We start from the raw sequence: 17393 nt of genomic DNA, 5'->3' as shown, positions 1-17393 counted from the left end.
ATCATGGTGGTGAGCCTGCATTACAAAGGAGTAGGCATGAGAAACAAAACGTCGAGGTCCGCCTATAGATAAGAATTTTTTGACAGGGGAATCTTGAATGTTTGGGGGAGCATCGGGGAATTGGGTCGCTAGCGCATGTCTAAGTTGCAGGTATCTAAAGAAATGTGACTGTGGGAGGCCAATTTCAATTTGTAACTGACTAAAGGATTTAAGTACACCTGCATTATATAGCTGTCCCAAGGAGACGACTCCCCACCTGCCCCAAATCCCCCTAGTCTGCAACGCCAAAAGTTCAGGCAAAGCTCGAGAGCACCATAATGCAGTAGCCGGATCTAAGCCCTGTGTCTGCAGAAGTTTTGAGACAGAGTCCCATATTCTGACAGCTTTGTTAAGTATAGGTAACATAGTGTTAGATATATTACCACTAAGTAGTGCCTGCAAAGGAGTATGACCTGGAGCAACCTGGGAGACCATAACGGCATGCAGGGCCTAAGGGTCAGTGTAATTTATCCAATGCCACAAATGCGCCAGTTGAGATGCAAAATAATACATGCGGAAGTGGGGAAGTGCCAGACCCCCCTGTGAACGAGGCTTAGTGAGCACATCCAATTTTATGCGAGATCTGCGATCCGCCCAGACCAGAGAGGAGACCAAACTGTTTATTTGTTGGAAAATTTTTTGGGGAAGATAGATCGCAGAGTTATGGAGTACATATAACAGTTTAGGTTGTAGCACCATTTTAATTAAGTTGACACGCCCGGTGAGTGAGAGCGGAAGTTTGCTCCATGTCTTTGCCCGAGCCCGTAAATAGTCTACCTGGGGCACCATATTTAACGTCACATAATCTCGGGGAGCATTAGATATCCAAATACCATGATATTTAAAGGTATTGACCCACTTCAACGGAAGTGAAACACTCGCACTCACAGGGCATGGTCCTCCAAGGGGGAGAATACAAGATTTATCCCAATTTATTGTAAGTCCCGAGAAACTACCAAACTGAGTAATGAGATCAAGAACATGAGGCACGGAGCTGGAATAGTCAGAAACAAAGAGCAACATATCGTCAGCGTACAACGCCACTTTGTCTGTTCTGGCCCCCAGCTCCAATCCCCCGATACTCCTATGTGCCCGAATGAGACAAGCCAAAGGCTCAATTGTTATAGCAAACAGGGCGGGAGACAAAGGGCATCCCTGTCTTGTTACACGCGATAAAGGAAAGGAAGAGGATATAAAACCATTGATTGACACCCTAGCTGTTGGGGCTGAATATAGGAGCTGAACCCATTTTATAAACCCAGGGCCAATCCCAAAGCAGCGCATGGTCTCCCATAGGAAGGGCCACTCGACAGAATCGAAAGCCTTTGCCGCATCCAGCGAGACAACAACCGAGGAGGACCCTTGCCCACGAGAGACCTGCAAATGAGTGAAAAGGCGACGTAAATTAATGGATGTGGACTTGCCGGGCATAAACCCCGTCTGGCCTGGGTGGACAACAGATAAAATCACCCTACTTAATCGAATGGCCAATAATTTAGCTAAAATTTTAACATCTGTAGGGAGAAGGGATATGGGTCGGTAAGAGTCAGAAAGCCTCGGATCCTTCCCCGCCTTAGGCAAGACCACAATAAGGGCCTCTGACATAGATTGTGGGAGAGCAGTGCCCTCATACAGCTGGTTAAACAAGTCAAGGAGACGAGGGACATAAAACTGACTATGCTTCTTGTACAGCTCTATCGGAACTCCATCTAACCCGGGTGCCTTACCACCAGGGAATGAACGCAAAGCCTCATCTACCTCCTCCCGAGTCAGGGGAGAGTCCAAGTAATCCCTGTCCTCCGCCGTCAAAGTGGGCAATAATATTCCTGCGAGATAGGATTGCACATCGTTTAACGTGCAGGTCAGTCTAGAAGTATACAAAGCCCCATAAAATTGTACAAAAACTGCAGCAATATCTGGGGTCTGTATCTGGGCCACCCCAGCAGAATCAAGAACTTCAACCACAGCTACAGGGGACCTCTCTGCACGTGCCAGATTAGCAAGGTAACCTCCTGGCCTGTCAGCCAAGGCATAGTGGGAATGTGCTGCAAACAGCAGCCTTTACTGAGTCGTAGCCAATAGTAAGTCACTCCACTCCTTCTGCGTGGCAAGCCAGGCAAGTTTGGAAGAGTCCTGCCCATCAGACAGATAAGCTGCTTCCAAAGCCCTGCAGGAGGATTCCAACTCTTTTTCATGGTGCTTGTAGGAAGATTTTAATTCAGACACACGTCTAATCAGGGTACCCCTTAAGAAGGATTTAAAGGCATCCCAAACTACCGTAGTGGAAGCCGAGCCATGATTATTAGAGAAGAATTCACCCCATGTAGCCTCTAGTTCCGACCCCGCTCCCATACGAGTTAACCAAAAGGGGTTGAGCTTCCAAAAGGAATGCCCGCATTGACCAATCAGGTCCAACCCAAGTACTAATGGGGAGTGATCTGAAATCCCTCTTGCCTAAACTTCAGTCAGTTGTTTACGAAGCAACAGATTGGGGGAGATCAGGGCAAGGTTAATCCTGGAGAACGAATGAAAGCTACGTGAAAAACAGGAATATTGTTTCTCCGTAGGATGTCTCGTCCTCCAAGCATCCACCAAGCCCAGCTCTGCCACAAGGGCCCCAAAGCAACCACTACTGGAGGAAGAGGAACCAGAGGCATTGCTCCGCCTATCAAGAACAGGATCCATCACGTTATTAAAGTCCCCCACACAAATTACAGGTGTATCTGGAAATCTAGCCATAAATTCTGCTGCTTTTTTCATAACCTCAGATGAGTACGGGGGTGGGATATATATAGCCAATAAAAGAATGGGGGCAGCATTTATTCGACATTGTAAAAAAACATACCGTCCCCAAGTGTCACTTTGCAGGGAAACCAACTCAAAACCAAGTGATCTGAGTATAAGGATTGAAACACCCCTAGATGATGAAGTGTGCGAGGTATGGTAAGCCCAGCCAACCCATGGTTTTTTGAGTGACATTAACCTACCCCCCAGCAAATGTGTTTCAGTGAGGCATGCAATGTCAGAACCATATTGTCGGAGCTGCCGGAGGACTAAGGATCTTTTCATTTTATCGTTAAGCCCTCGGACATTCCAAGATACAATTCTCAATGGAGTAGCCATCATCCCAGATTAGTACCAGATACTAGCAACAATAGACAGCGGATAACCTGCAAAATAGCATTAAAGTGTGCAAGACAAACAAATAGACAAATTAAATATACAATGGTATATGCATAGAAGAAAGCAAAAAATAATTGCGATACAAAAAAAATTGATATGATATCTCTATAGGAACATCTATTGAAAAACACAAAAAAAAACGAAAGAAAAACCCCTACCCTTATTCCCTCCCCGTATACCTAACCCCAACTTTGGCATACCTAAATCCCTAACTATAATTCCTAACAACAATCCCGATACAGCAACCCCCCTACAGAGTACGGAGCAAAGAATTTAGATGACCCCTAGACATGAGGGAGCTCTCCAGCCAATAATGCCCTCGATGCCCCTGCAAAAAAAACCCAAAAAACATACAATAGCAGGGGGAAGGTGCATAAACCCAAACATAGTACATACAGTAGAAAGGTGACATAGATTTATATAGCGCAATCAGAGTACAATGCAATAAACCGACAGATAAAAAATAGTCGTTATTTGCAGTCAGTAATGATATGAATATCAATATAGTGATCTCGTAATGCTATCAGTCTTATGGTCAACAAATAAAAAATAACTTGAAGATCACATCAAGCCATAAGCGCCCAGCCTATATGAGAACAGTCAGTAACCAGAAATTAAGCATAGTTACATGAGTTCAAGGCAAATTATGATCTAGCTGACTTAATCTTCAGCCTCCTGTCTGCGACAGGGCCTGTAACGATCTAGCCATAGAGCAGCCTCTTTTGTAGACATAAAGAACTTTGTTTCCCCGTCAGCAATGATTCTTAGCTTGGATGGGAATAACATTGCATATGGGAGATTCAGTTCACACAGGCGTCTCTTAATTGGCATAAATTGAGCTCTGTCCTTTTGCACATCAATAGAAAAATCAGGGAATACCGAGACACAACAGCCATTCCTTTCCATAGGACCTTTGACACAAACTAGTCTGAGTACTGAGTCCCGATCTTGGTAGTGTAAGAATTTGGCTATAAACGTGCGGGCAGGTGCTTCAGGTGGCGGTGCCCTAGTAGGGACACGATGAGCCCGTTCCACCGCAAAGTGAGAAGTAAAAGCATCGCGACAAAAAACTTCCAGGAGCCATTTTTCTAGGAATTCTTCAGGAGTATTTCCCTCCTCCTTTATCGGCAATCCTACGAAGCGAACATTGTTGCGACGTAATCGCCCTTCCATATCTGACAATTTACGTTGCATGGCCAACATTTGAGAATCCAAGGTATTAACTCGTACTTTAAGCGGGGAGAACGAATCTTCCAAGGTGGAAATGCGTGTCTCTTTCCAACCCTCTCGCGAACACGCTGTAAATCTTGATGAATAACAGTCAGATCAGACTGTACAGAGCCAATCTGATCCGCTAAGCGCTTCTCACTGATAGTTACAGCATCCAACACCTGCTGTAAGGTGATCTCCTGGGCCTGCGCAGCAGGAGGAGCTGTATTTAAAGGGGGTGATTGATTGGGCGTTTCCACAGGATTTTCCTTCTGTGGAGTATTAGACACAGGGTTACGAGAGAAGCGCTCCAGTTTAGCAGCAGCTAATGTATGGTTTGTTTTCCCCATAGCTGAAGGACAACACAGACTAGGGATATAGAGAGCTACTGCAGGCAGGCAGTCAATGGGTTAACTGAGGAAGAAAATGACCGCTACCAGGCACACAGGATAAAGCTTCACAGCCCCAGAGATAACAGCACTGAGTAGCCCCAGAACAGCACTATGACCAGCGCTGCACAGCAAGGGGAGGGTTAAACTGCACCGCTGCTCAGGAGGTCCGAGGAAGATGAAGATAAGGGGGTGATCGGACACTCACTTGTAGTTGCCACTATATACACAGTGAGCTCCAGCAGGCTACAGGGTCTCCCCGCGGCAGATGAGGCCAGCAACAGTCCCAGGACGCACCCGGCAATGGAAGGGCAGGAGGAGGAGGCACGTGCCCCGCAAATATCCCCGGCGGCTGCAGGATCCCTCAGCAGCACACGCGGCAAGCACCAACTCCAGGGAGCTCAGCGGCAGGACAGGAAGCTGCAGCAGAGACGGGACCACGTGCAGAGGCAGGAGGACACGGCACACGGAGCCGCGCGGACGGACAGGAGAAGACGGGAAGCGGCTCAAACTGTTTCCCCAGAGGCAGCACACCTTCCCCCACACGGTAAGTATAGTGGGCACCGCTGGGCAGAGGTCAGGATGTTGGCAGCGGATATTGCTGCTGGAGAGCTCAGCTAAGTGCTAGCTGCTCCATGTCCGTCTTGGCCACGCCCCCCCTGATAATGTATTTACAAAGAAAAATATCCATCAATACTTAAAATTAATTTTTTGGTGACGTTACTGTTTTGGAGATTAGCATATGTCAATATAGTGGACACCTGGAATAGGGGATTTAGAGGACAATGACTGAAGCTTAGTTGGGTTAGTAATGTTGAAAGAGATTGGACCATGAAGTTCCACCTGAACCGGACACAGTAACCTCTGCTGGAGTTTCGTCCTCTTTTTGTATAACCTAGCTTGGGTAAAGCCCTGTAACAGGAATACTATGAATCCTTAATCTCTTGGTATTTCTTGTAAACAAAGCTATTACATCCTTATAATGTTTAGATTTAAAAGGTCTTTGCCCATGAACTTCAACCTTTCATCCCGAAAAACGCCCTTTGTTCCATAGGAAGGGAAAATACTAGTTGCTATCAATGCCCTGGATTAATTGTCTTTTGTGGAATTGATGCAAGTATCACTGTATGTAGTCTTTTTTTTGTGTTCAATGTGTCCTAGAGTTTATGCCTATTGCAGAGTTTTGTGGCTCGTACGGTAAACAAATCTTAGTTAAGTCAATTCTTTTTCTTCCAGCTGCAATAGATGGCTTTATGTCCTTTATGGAGACCTTAAACTGAACCGGTTACAGAATTTTCAGTGTTGGTTATTAATATATTTATACACAATGATCATATATTTTAATTTAGGGGTATATTCAATTATGGGCGAGCTGCCACCTGAACTGACATCTGGCTAGAGATGAGCGGTTCGGTTTTAGCTCTGTTAAATTCGGATTTGAAAATTAAGGGCAGTATTCAATTTGGCTGCAAAAAGTCGCATGTTTCAATTATCCCTGTATTCAATTACAAAGACTTTTCGCTGGGGCGAAAAGTCTTTGTAAAAAAACGGGGATAACTTTTCACCATTTTTTACATGGCGAAAAAAAGTGCAGAATTGGGGTTTAGGGGTGCAGGCTTAAAAAAATAGTCTGCACCCCTGGGAGTGGACCCTACAAATGATCTGTGTTAAAAAAAAATCGGGACACCCCAAAAAAATTAGTTGAATTTTGGGGCAAAAAAAATAAATAAATATGGGGCACAAGTTTAAAACTAATGAAATAAATTCTGGAGGGGTTCCCAAGTATGCGGCAGGTGTTTTAAAGAATGCTGGTGGTAGTGGCAGGTGCATTTCATATGCCCCATATTTGATGCACCTAGTTTTTTTTGTAAAAAAAAAACAAAAAAGCTAAGTGCTCTTCTTTACCCCTTCCTCCCTGTCGGGAAAAGCACCTGCCGCAGTTATTTAAAAACCATACATACCTTCCGCAGGCCAAAACGCGGGTACCCATAATGATCCCCCATGTCAGGACATCATTAGGGTGGTCCCTGGATGCTTTCCCGAATTTTTCATGATACTTACTTTTCCGCCTGGTCCCGTTTTCGCAGCCTTGAAATTGAATACGGCTATACTTTATTCCCGTCAAACCTCCGATATGGAACAAAAAATCCAGCACTGACTTTTCGCTCACATATTGCATACCCCACCTAAATCTTATCGTTATCCTGCTATCATGTGGTTTTTGGATAGCCAACAAGATAAATCCGAACTTGGGCCACTCATCATCTCTGCTTCCGGCGGCTTTGCGCATTGCTTGAAAGATATCTTCTCTCAGTCTATGGAGGTGCGATCAGATTCAGCCTACCATAATAGCTGACATGCACAACATGTCCATATACTCCAACATTCTACTCGTCTGCACTCGATAGATAAAATCTGTCTCCTGTCCAGTTACTAGAATTTATAAATCTTAATAGGTCAGAAATGTTATAATATGAAGCAAATGGGTATCGTAAGTAGAGCTGGTTGGTTGCTGTCCATAGTAAATGTGCCAACGCAGCTAAGATGACTACACAGTGAAGATTTAAACACACTCTTGATGTATTTATCCTGTGTCCTCTGTACAGGTCAGAACTTCTCCAGCTGTATGAGCATTGCCTGCTGACTGACATTGAATTCTGTGACCAGCACAACGTTGACCAGCAGTTGTGGAAAAACGCCTTCTATCAAGTTATTGAAAAGTTCCGACATGTCTTAAAGGAGACATCAGCTGACAATGAGGCCATCTGCGGGAAGCTGCTACAGGTGTTAGAGGAGGTGAGCTGATCAGAGCTGTGTGTGGTGTATGTGCGCAGCTCTAATTTCATTTTACTTTAGAATGGTTAATATTGTTGCTATGAATATAGCTATCTAGCAGCTTTTTGGTCCGTGTCCAGCAAATAATGCATGGTGGCTTCATACAGATTACACACTGCTTTTAAAACTGTTGCGGAGCTGAGGAGTCTGTCATTCTGTGTACAAAGTAAAGAGGTATATTATTAAGAGCTGCTGATAGAAACCCCAGGATTTAGGGTTCCTTTAATATGCATTTCAGGCTTTGTTTGCTTGGTAGACCCCCTCCATCTGCACTTGTTCTCCTGCTTGAGATCTTTCTTGAAAACACAGTGGGGCTAATTCAGAGGTTACTCAGATGCAGTGGCGGCTGTGTATTTTGGCGGTTGCCTGTCTTCAAATGCCGCTACAAATGCCTTCCCTGGTGTACATCTATGCGTATGACTGTGCAAGGTCTGAGACGCCCACTTTGAGCGTGTAATACCACCTGGTGCGTCTTTAGATACCACCATCAGTCACGCCATCCAGGCTTGCACCAGCCCTGTGTCAGGTGCAGATTTTCCATCTTACTATGGTCTCCAATGTGAACGATGAAACGATTCGCCCGCTGCACTCCCATAACATGGCTGACAATCCCCACGCGTTAGTCACCTCCCAGTCACCCTTTTCGAAGACATTTCTGATAACCGTGCGTCTCAATCTTAGCTATGCCTTTGTGCGTACAGGCTGTTATACATGTGCTGCATGAGTTTTCAGGGTTTTTCGCACGTGCAGTAACAAAATAAAAAAATAAAAAAACTCGATCTCCACTCCTTGAACATTGGCATCTCCGAATCATGCCCAGTGTGGCGACTGTTGTGGTCTCCTGTAGATAACATATCCATGAGAACAATGCAAGTGTTTCTGACTGTGTGTGGTTCTTATTTTCTGTTTTCCGCCCCACTTGGTACAAGGCTTGAAAATTTTTTGAAAATGCTTCAACCCTGCTCATCTGAAGCCCTTTGAGAAATATAAGGACATGATACCGTAATGTTACCTGGAAATCCCCTGAGTGGGATGTGCTGCCTGTAAAAGTCTGCATGTTATCGGTGTCATCTCTCTCATTGTCCAGTGAGATTTGAAACATTGCACAAAGTCATCCCCCTCAAACCCATATCTATACATGTGGACACAGTGGGCATAATTCAGAGTTGCGTACAAAAATAATGAGCGCTACTTTTGCTACGTGATGGTCGGGCTCTGCAGCGATGCTCCTTTTCTCCTGATCACACATTCAGGCCGCAGATGCAGTAGAGTTGATTGTGACTCTGAATTAAGCCCAATGTTTTTATTGTTGGCGTGCCCTAAGGAAAACTAATCCTCCTTAATAGGCTTAGTTTTATTTATTGCCATGGTCCTTTTTTAATGTTTTGATTTAAACTGCACATTTTCTGCTTTAGGGTTCTGCATTTTTTGATAACTTGCTTCAGAAACTGCAGGCAACATATCAGTTCAAGCTGGAAGAGTACATGGACGGGATGGCGATCCGCAGCAAGCCTCTCCGTAAGACCGTACGTAATAATGGCTTTTATTGTTACCTCCTCTATGGTGTCCTGTGTTACTGCATGTTGCACAAGTTCACCCGATGCTGTTTGTTGTGCCTAGGTGAAGTTTGCTTTGATCAGTGCGCAGCGCTGTATGATTTGCCAGGGTGACATTGCCCGCTACAGAGAGCAGACCGCAGACACCTGTAACTATGGTAAAGCACGCAGGTAATCTTTTCATCTGTAATAATTTTACATTTAGAAAATAAAAGTTAAAAACAAAGGAGATATGTTCATTATTATTTTTTACATTGTTTTTATTTAGTTGGTATCTAAAAGCACAACACATCGCTCCAAAGAATGGTCGACCTTATAATCAGCTGGCGCTCCTGGCTATATACACGGTAATTATGGAGACGTGGCAAAATACTGTGCGTTTCTTGTAGGTACAGAGGATTGAAGAGGTAAGATATCAATTTCACACTCTGCATATATGACCTTTGTACAGATATAAAATTGCCCAGTGACTCTCTCCAGTCTCACGCCCAGGCAATAGTAACTGCAGAGTTTACACCCCGACAGCCCGAGCACATTGCCTAACACACTGCTAATGCTTCATTTAGATCATGAAAACTTTATTAACGGTCTCTACACAAAGCACTTAATGCACAAGTACACACTGACTCATCATGGCAAATCTTAGTACACTTGTCTTCAACAATCAAAGGGTAAAAGTATGGAAAGCGAATTGCAAGTTGCATGTCATTTTAAGTAAGTACAAACAGGACTGTAAATTAATTTTTGAGCATCAATGACACATTTTCTGAATTAGTTATTTTGAACCTTTTTATTTAAATGGTTGTGTGTATGTTTAAAACAGTGACTCTTGCAAACATAGGCCCTCATTCAGAGCCGTACGCTCTGAGCAGAGCGCACGCTCTGAATGAGGGCCGGGCTCCATTTTCATGGAGCGTCCTCCTGGACGCTCGTATAGCTGTGGGTCACCACCCACAGGCTATACGAGCGTGCATTGTGATGGTCGCGATGGTCGAGACCATCGCGACCATCGAATTTGCGAGCCGGAGCCTGCGGTTGAGGTTTTCAACCGCAAGCTCCGGAGTGATTTTGGCTCTATCAGAGCCAAAATCACTCCCACTGACATCACTAGTGATGTCAGTGGGCCGGCTTCTGACGGGAGGCGTTCCCGTGGGAACGCCCCCGTCAGGGAGGCACGCCCCCGGCACGCCCACCAAAGGGGGCGTGCTGTCAATCAACATTGACAGCACGCCCCCTTTGATCGGACACAACGAGCGAAGGACTTTCCTTCGCTCGTCGCGTCTGGCGCATGCGCACGACGGAGCTCCCTCCGTCGTGCGCATGCTCAGTCCATAACATCGACCCACTTGCGAGCGGACAGCCGCTCGCGAGTGGGTCTGAATCAGGCCCATAATTTGTCCAGGGCAATAGGGCAGGGATGGGGAGAGATTTCTGATCAGAATTTTTTTTCCCCAAAAGTAGAAGAGGATATTTCCCTCAGTCCCTGGGTTGGTTTGTTCTATCTGGCATTCCAGACAGGAAGGTACAGATGCGCCCAGTTACATTGTGGTTGATTGCGCCATTGACAGCACGCCCCCTTTGATCGGACACAACGAGCGAAGGACTTTCCTTCGCTCGTCGCGTCTGGCGCATGCGCACGACGGAGCTCCCTCCGTCGTGCGCATGCTCAGTCCATAACATCGACCCACTTGCGAGCGGACAGCCGCTCGCGAGTGGGTCTGAATCAGGCCCATAATTTGTCCAGGGCAATAGGGCAGGGATGGGGAGAGATTTCTGATCAGAATTTTTTTTCCCCAAAAGTAGAAGAGGATATTTCCCTCAGTCCCTGGGTTGGTTTGTTCTATCTGGCATTCCAGACAGGAAGGTACAGATGCGCCCAGTTACATTGTGGTTGATTGCGCCACAAACGTGCGCACAGATCGTATTATGCATTTTTATGGAGGCGCGGTTGCGTACGCAGTGCCTGTATCCGCTCGTGGGTGCTCGTCTTGCACTATGCGTGCCGCGATTTGCCACGCCAGCTGCAAGGATATAGCTGGGCATATCTGTAGAAGCACACACTAGCAGTTATACAGCTGATTGTTTATAAATGTGGTAAGTAGAGGCACTCTAGCAGTTATACAGCTGATTGTTTATAAATGTGTCCTAATCTGACGATCTGCCTGATGTATTGTTAGAGCATCTTTAATGGATAGCTGGTAAAAGACTTGAGTGACATGAAACATTTTGCTTATTTCCTAAGACAATTTTATATACTTTGTAAATCCTATAAAAGTGATGAGTATCTGACAGGTCTGGTCATAATGCCAAATATCTAGTTTATATATCGGGGCATAACGGGAATAATGTACACTTGGTAACTGAATGATAATTGGCCTTGGATTTGACACAGTAACATGGTGTATAGCAGGAGTATTCATCGTGCGGCCCTCTAGCTGCTGCGGAGCTACACATCTCAGCATGACCTGCCACAGTTTTGCTAAACCATAGCATTGCATTTCCTCTCCGACTGTTATAGGAGATATAGATATATGTGTGTGTGTGTATGTGTATATATATATATATATATATATATATATATATATATATATATATATATAATATTATTATTATTTTTCTTTTGCCCATAGCCTATCTCACATTTGATTTGTGCAACACAGGATCTTTTTGACAATACATAATGAATCGGACAGTAAAAACATATGGAAGTCTCTAGTGTTTCAGGGAAGTCATGTTTTACGGATATGTACATAGGTCTTTTATTACGCTATACTCCCTACAGCTTACTTAACTTCGAAATTTGGAGGAAAGTGTAACTGCATGTTTTGTATGTCTGTCTCTGCTGCAGAGGAGGAAACTGGATGCAGTTTATTATTACATGCGTAGTCTGGCCGCCAGCAATCCCATCCTGACTGCCAAGGAGAGTCTCATGAGTTTGTTTGAAGAAACCAAACGTAAGGTAAGATTTCCTACGTTCCTGTAATGTAAGATACTGTATAGATAGAAGACACATTATGCAAATGAACAGAGTATTGCCAAGGAGCAATTAGCAGTACTGACCAATAGTAATTTCACCCTGATTATACGCAGTTTCAAATATTCTGTTATGGTGTCCAAACTATTACTTGTAATGTGTTTGTGTGTTGCAAGGTGATTTTTTTCAATTTGGGTTTACCTATATTTTAACTCTAGTGTTCCTTTGCGTATCCCTGCCAGGTTCTTTTTAATGCAAATTCACTTGGCCAGTGTCTAGGCAGGTGTTGTCATAAGCCATCATAGCACCAATCGGCTATAGCTAAGCCCTGTTACATGGCTGTTTAATTTCTGACCAAACGTGGACCTCCACAATGACATGCATTGCCTGTAAAAACCAAGCTTGGCCACATTACATTTGTTCTCTGGGTTTTTGAAGAATGAATTGTGGGACGATGGTGTGTTTAGTTTGATGTTGATCCTTTCTCTGATCTGGGTCTCCACTCACCTTTATCATTCAGGCTGAGCAACTAGAACAGAAGAAGAAGAAGGAAATGGGATTCAACCATCAAGTCCCAGGCAGCACTTTCCGTCACACTGCTGAAGATACCAGAGTGGAGAAATGGATACACCCAACAAGGGGAGGCTGTCCAAGTAGGGACACTCATGGGAACGACGGCCTGGAAAGTCTTAGCCCAAGTGATGTGAGTCTTCTGGTCAGGAACTTTTTGTAGTATTGATGCCTATTCTATACCAATATATGAATGCCTTCTACAGAAACTTTGGGGGGGATTTCAATCAGCCTCAATATTTTTTCAGGTGTGAAAAACATGTTTTTTTTTTTTTTTTCTTTTTTCTTTTTCCGTGCTATTCATTTAGACCGTTTTTTTGCTCCCGAAAAAGTATTTATATTTGCACGAAAACACTTTTGTCCGTGACCTTTTTACGGATTCTATGTGTTTTCGTTGGTGCGATAAGAGATATTTGAGAAAATACAAGTTCAGTTTTTATCTTGGGCCCCTAGGTGGTGCTGTTTCTCTCTTTAGAAGCTCTGTGACCTTGTTGTTTTAGAACCATTAAAACATTCAGGTCTGTCATGTTATCACAAGATTAAGGTATTACTGTTCCACTTTATAGGTTTACATTTGTCTGCTTTTTAAGTTTCACTCACAGCCAATTAGTATTATGTTTTTGTCAACTTTTTTTTTTCCTTTTTTGACCACTTAGTTTTTTATTTAGAGTCCTTTGTCATTATATTCGAATCTGTTTCGATGTTTGACTCCTCTTAATCTCAATTTTAGATTGTATAATATATTTAATATTCAGTTTTTTTTTTTTTTTATCTTTACAGGATTGTTTATTAAGTTAATTATGTAGCACAAAAATATTCTGCAACACTTATCAGAGCATATTTTAATCTTTCACATCAATTGCTGCTCCAATGGAGCTTACAATCTATTTTCCCTTCCACATGAACACTAGGTTTATTTTTTTGTCAGAAGCCAACTAAACAGTATGTTTTTTAGATTGTGGGAGGAAACCCATACAAACACGTGGAGAACATACAAACTCCACACAGATAGTGCAGTGGTGTGAATCGAATTTAGGACCTCAACAATCTAATCATTGTGCTACCGTGAGGCTCACATGTGTATATGTGTGTGTGTATGTATGTATGCATGTATATAGAGATATATAGATATATCTCTATCGTAAAAAAATAAATCATACAGCATGGGGTAACGTTGACCTTGGACTATCTCAAAACTGTTTTGCAGGTGTCACCCCTCTCGTACAGATAGTTTGCTGTCACACAGCATTCGAAAAAGTTTTTTTTTTTCCATGCGTCATGAAAATGTTTAGTTCAAAAGTAGAGCAACGTGTTAACTTAAACTTTTTAGTTAAATTAAACAAAACGCCCACCGAATCTTTCCGTATGCTAACCGTGGCTTACAGGGCAGATTGTTTGTCTCGTGCATGTGTGTTTGAATGGCACAAAAGATTTAGTGATGGACGTGAAGATGCTGAGCGTCCTGGGAGCCGAATGATAGCAGAAATGGTAAACATCAACAAAGGAAGTGTTAGACAAGTTTTGCATCAAGATCTTAATATTACAATAATTTGTGCCAAATTGGTTCCATGGCTTCTCCTACCGAGCAGAAAGAAAATCGAAAGCAAATTTGTACAGACATTGTGGAACAAATTCAAGTGGATTCACATTTTTTTAGAGAACGTCATTATCTTTTTTGGAACATGGATCTTCCTGTACAATCCTGAGACCTAATGCCAGTCCATGCACTGGAATACACCATCACTAAGAAAGCATGTGGAAGACTGGGTACCAGAAGGCGCAACAGTGAATCAACATTACTACAAAAATGTTGTAAAAAATGGTGCAGGAAAGAATCAAAAGGAAGAGACCAGAGTTGTGGATAAATGATTTCATCCTCCATCTGGAAAACGCACCAGCCCACACAGCTCTCTCTGTGTGAAGCAATTTTTGTCCGAGAAACAGATTGCAGTGCTAGAACACCCTCCATACTCGCCAGACCTAGCACCATGTGACTTCTTTCTTTTCCCTAAAGGTCAATCTGTACTCAAGAGAACCCGTTTTGCATCAGTTAAGCTAGCTACACACTATACAATTATTGGGGCGATTTTCCAATAATCGGGTGATCGGCCTGATTGTATAGTGTGTGTATGAACGATTCTTTTAGCGTTTCACCGATAAAACGGTTAGAAAACTTCCACTAATGCATTATTTCGATTATCCGATCGATTCGCCAAGAACGAACAGCTACCGATATCGAGCAGTGTGTGTGCTTTTTCAATAATCTACCCATATTTCCTATGTTTTCCTGTCACTGTCATCCTCCTTGTGGGCGTACTTATACAACATCAGTGTGGTGTGGTGGAAAATTGATAGCTTCTAATAAAAAAATGCATAATGTGTAGCACAGATATTGGGGTTGGCAATTTGCTGATGATAAATCGCCCAGTTTCTCATCCCGATCAAAACAAATCTGACAGCGTGTAGCTAGCTTTACCGAGGTAAAGAAGAAAATGATGGAACTGTTCAGGCAGCTGAGAGGTAATGAGCTACAGAACGGCATTGACCAATGGAATATAAGAATTTAGCGAGGGTCGTGTGGATACGGGAGGGCAGTACATTAAAGGGGAACAATACAATAAAAATCTAAAAAGACGCGATGTCACGAACCAGCTGGAAGTGTGTGTGTGTGGGGGGGGTAGTCGGCCCCCACAGTAATAAAGAATATAAAAAAATAGAAATACCAGCGCTGCAGATTAAACAAATAGATGGACGGTTTAAATGATTAGTGCAATTACATTCATTTAAATAATCATTATATAGCCTGTGCCAAATACTGAAAAATGGCAAGAAATATCATAATGTCAAGATACAAATATTGTGGCAAAAATAAACAACTGAGTTTCTGTGTGCTCAAATCGGACATAGGACACTATTCCACTTTATCCAGGAGCGTGATTAGAAGTTGAGCAGCAAAGGATTTAGCATGTTGTGGACATAGATCAATTGACAGTCTTTTAGCATCCAAAGAGCAATAAATGAGGCTGCCAGTAGTCCCACTTAAGGTTTCCAAACGCCGCAATCAGTCCCCAATGTATAAAGATTTAAGTTCAGATAACCGTCCAGTGAAGTTCACAAAATAGTCTCAACGCGTTTCGCTGGGTAAAATAATGCCCAGGAGCATGAAGGTTAACGGAGTTAAAATGTACTTCATATAATTTTAAAAAATAAATGTGTGTGTATGTATATGTGTGTGTATGTATGTGTGTGTGTATATGTATATATATATATATATATATATATATATATCTATCACACACACGAGGTGTGGTTATTAATGAGACTGAAGCTATAATTTATGATGTATATATATTCTACACCCACCTTCAGCCATAACATTGAATCCACTGGCAGGTTAAATAAATAACATTGATTATCTCATTAAAATGGCAACGGTCAACCTGTGGGATATATTAGGCAGCAAGTGAACACTGAAGTTGGTGTGTTGGAAGCGGAAAAATGGGCAAGCAACCGAGGCCAAATTGTGATATCTAGGCGGCTGGGTCAGAGCATCTCCAAAACAACAAGTCTTGTAGAGTGTTCCCAGTATACAGTGGTTAGTACCTACCAAAAGTAGGAAGGACAATCGGTGAACTGACGACAGGGTAATGGATGCCCAAGGCTCATTGATGCACGTGGGGAGCGAAGGCTAACCCATCTGGCCCATTCCCACAGAAGAGCTAGTATAGCACATACTGCTGAAAAAGTTAATGCTGGCTATGACAGAAAGTTGTCAGAATGCACAGTGCATTGCAGGTTGCTGATTTTGGGGCTGCGTAGCAGCAGATCACTCAGAGTGCCCATGCTGACCCCTGCCCATTCCCGAAAGCGCCTTCATGGGCACGTGCGCATCAGAACTGGGCCATGCAGCATTGGAAGAAGGTGGCCTGGTCTGATGAATCACATTTTATTTTACATCATGTGGACGACTGGGTGTGTGTACGTTGTTTACTTGGGCAAGAGATGGCACCAGGATGCACTGGCATCAAGCAAGCCATCAGAGGCAGTATGACACCTTGGTGCCAGGTAGCACGGGAACGTGTCTAGTGTGGACATGCTGTAATTACAAAATGTAACGTGCGGCACTCAGAGGCTTCAATAATACTCGAGACAGATTACTTCCTGTGGTCAACGTTTCAATGACATACGTCCTGATGTAAATGATATGTCATTGAAACGTTGATCACAGGAAGTAATCTGTCTCGGGTATTATTGAAGCCTCTGAGTGCCGCACATGTTACATTTTACACCCTGACGAAAATGCATGATTGGAAGCATTGAAATGTTGGTGCACTAAACAGCGTTCTGTGTTCATTATTCACGAATGCTGCCGAATCCCCCTGTGTGTGTTTATGTGTATATATAATTATAAATCCAATAAGATCGGCCCTCCCTTAGTTTGCTCTTGATTAACGTGGTGCTTGCCAAATCAAGTTACACATCCATCCATATGCAGCAGCACTTGTGGGACACTTTTTACAATAAGCTCAGAGACTGCTTCAACGTTTCAAGTTTATTACAACTGATGACGAGTTGTAATAAACTCGAAACGTTGAAGCAGTCTCTGAGCCTATTGTAAAAAAGTGGCCGAGTGCCGCT

General features: G+C 43.4%; 1 protein-coding gene across 1 annotated transcript in view; it reads left to right on the top strand.

Annotated features, from left to right (window-relative positions):
* SMG6 (SMG6 nonsense mediated mRNA decay factor) overlaps positions 1-17393 on the top strand; it is a 245408-nt gene that overhangs the window by 26572 nt on the left and 201443 nt on the right. Inside the window, exons 3-8 of the mRNA XM_088454996.1 lie at positions 7427-7616; positions 9071-9181; positions 9276-9382; positions 9480-9558; positions 12060-12170; positions 12706-12888. Coding sequence (XP_088311122.1) covers positions 7427-7616; positions 9071-9181; positions 9276-9382; positions 9480-9558; positions 12060-12170; positions 12706-12888 — 781 coding nt within the window. The remainder of the gene's footprint in view (positions 1-7426; positions 7617-9070; positions 9182-9275; positions 9383-9479; positions 9559-12059; positions 12171-12705; positions 12889-17393) is intronic.

Source organism: Taudactylus pleione, unplaced genomic scaffold (assembly GCF_031769625.1).
Source record: "Taudactylus pleione unplaced genomic scaffold, aTauple2 ptg000040l, whole genome shotgun sequence".
NCBI lineage: Eukaryota > Metazoa > Chordata > Amphibia > Anura > Myobatrachidae > Taudactylus > Taudactylus pleione.
This window is presented reverse-complemented; position numbering and strand designations above follow the sequence as displayed.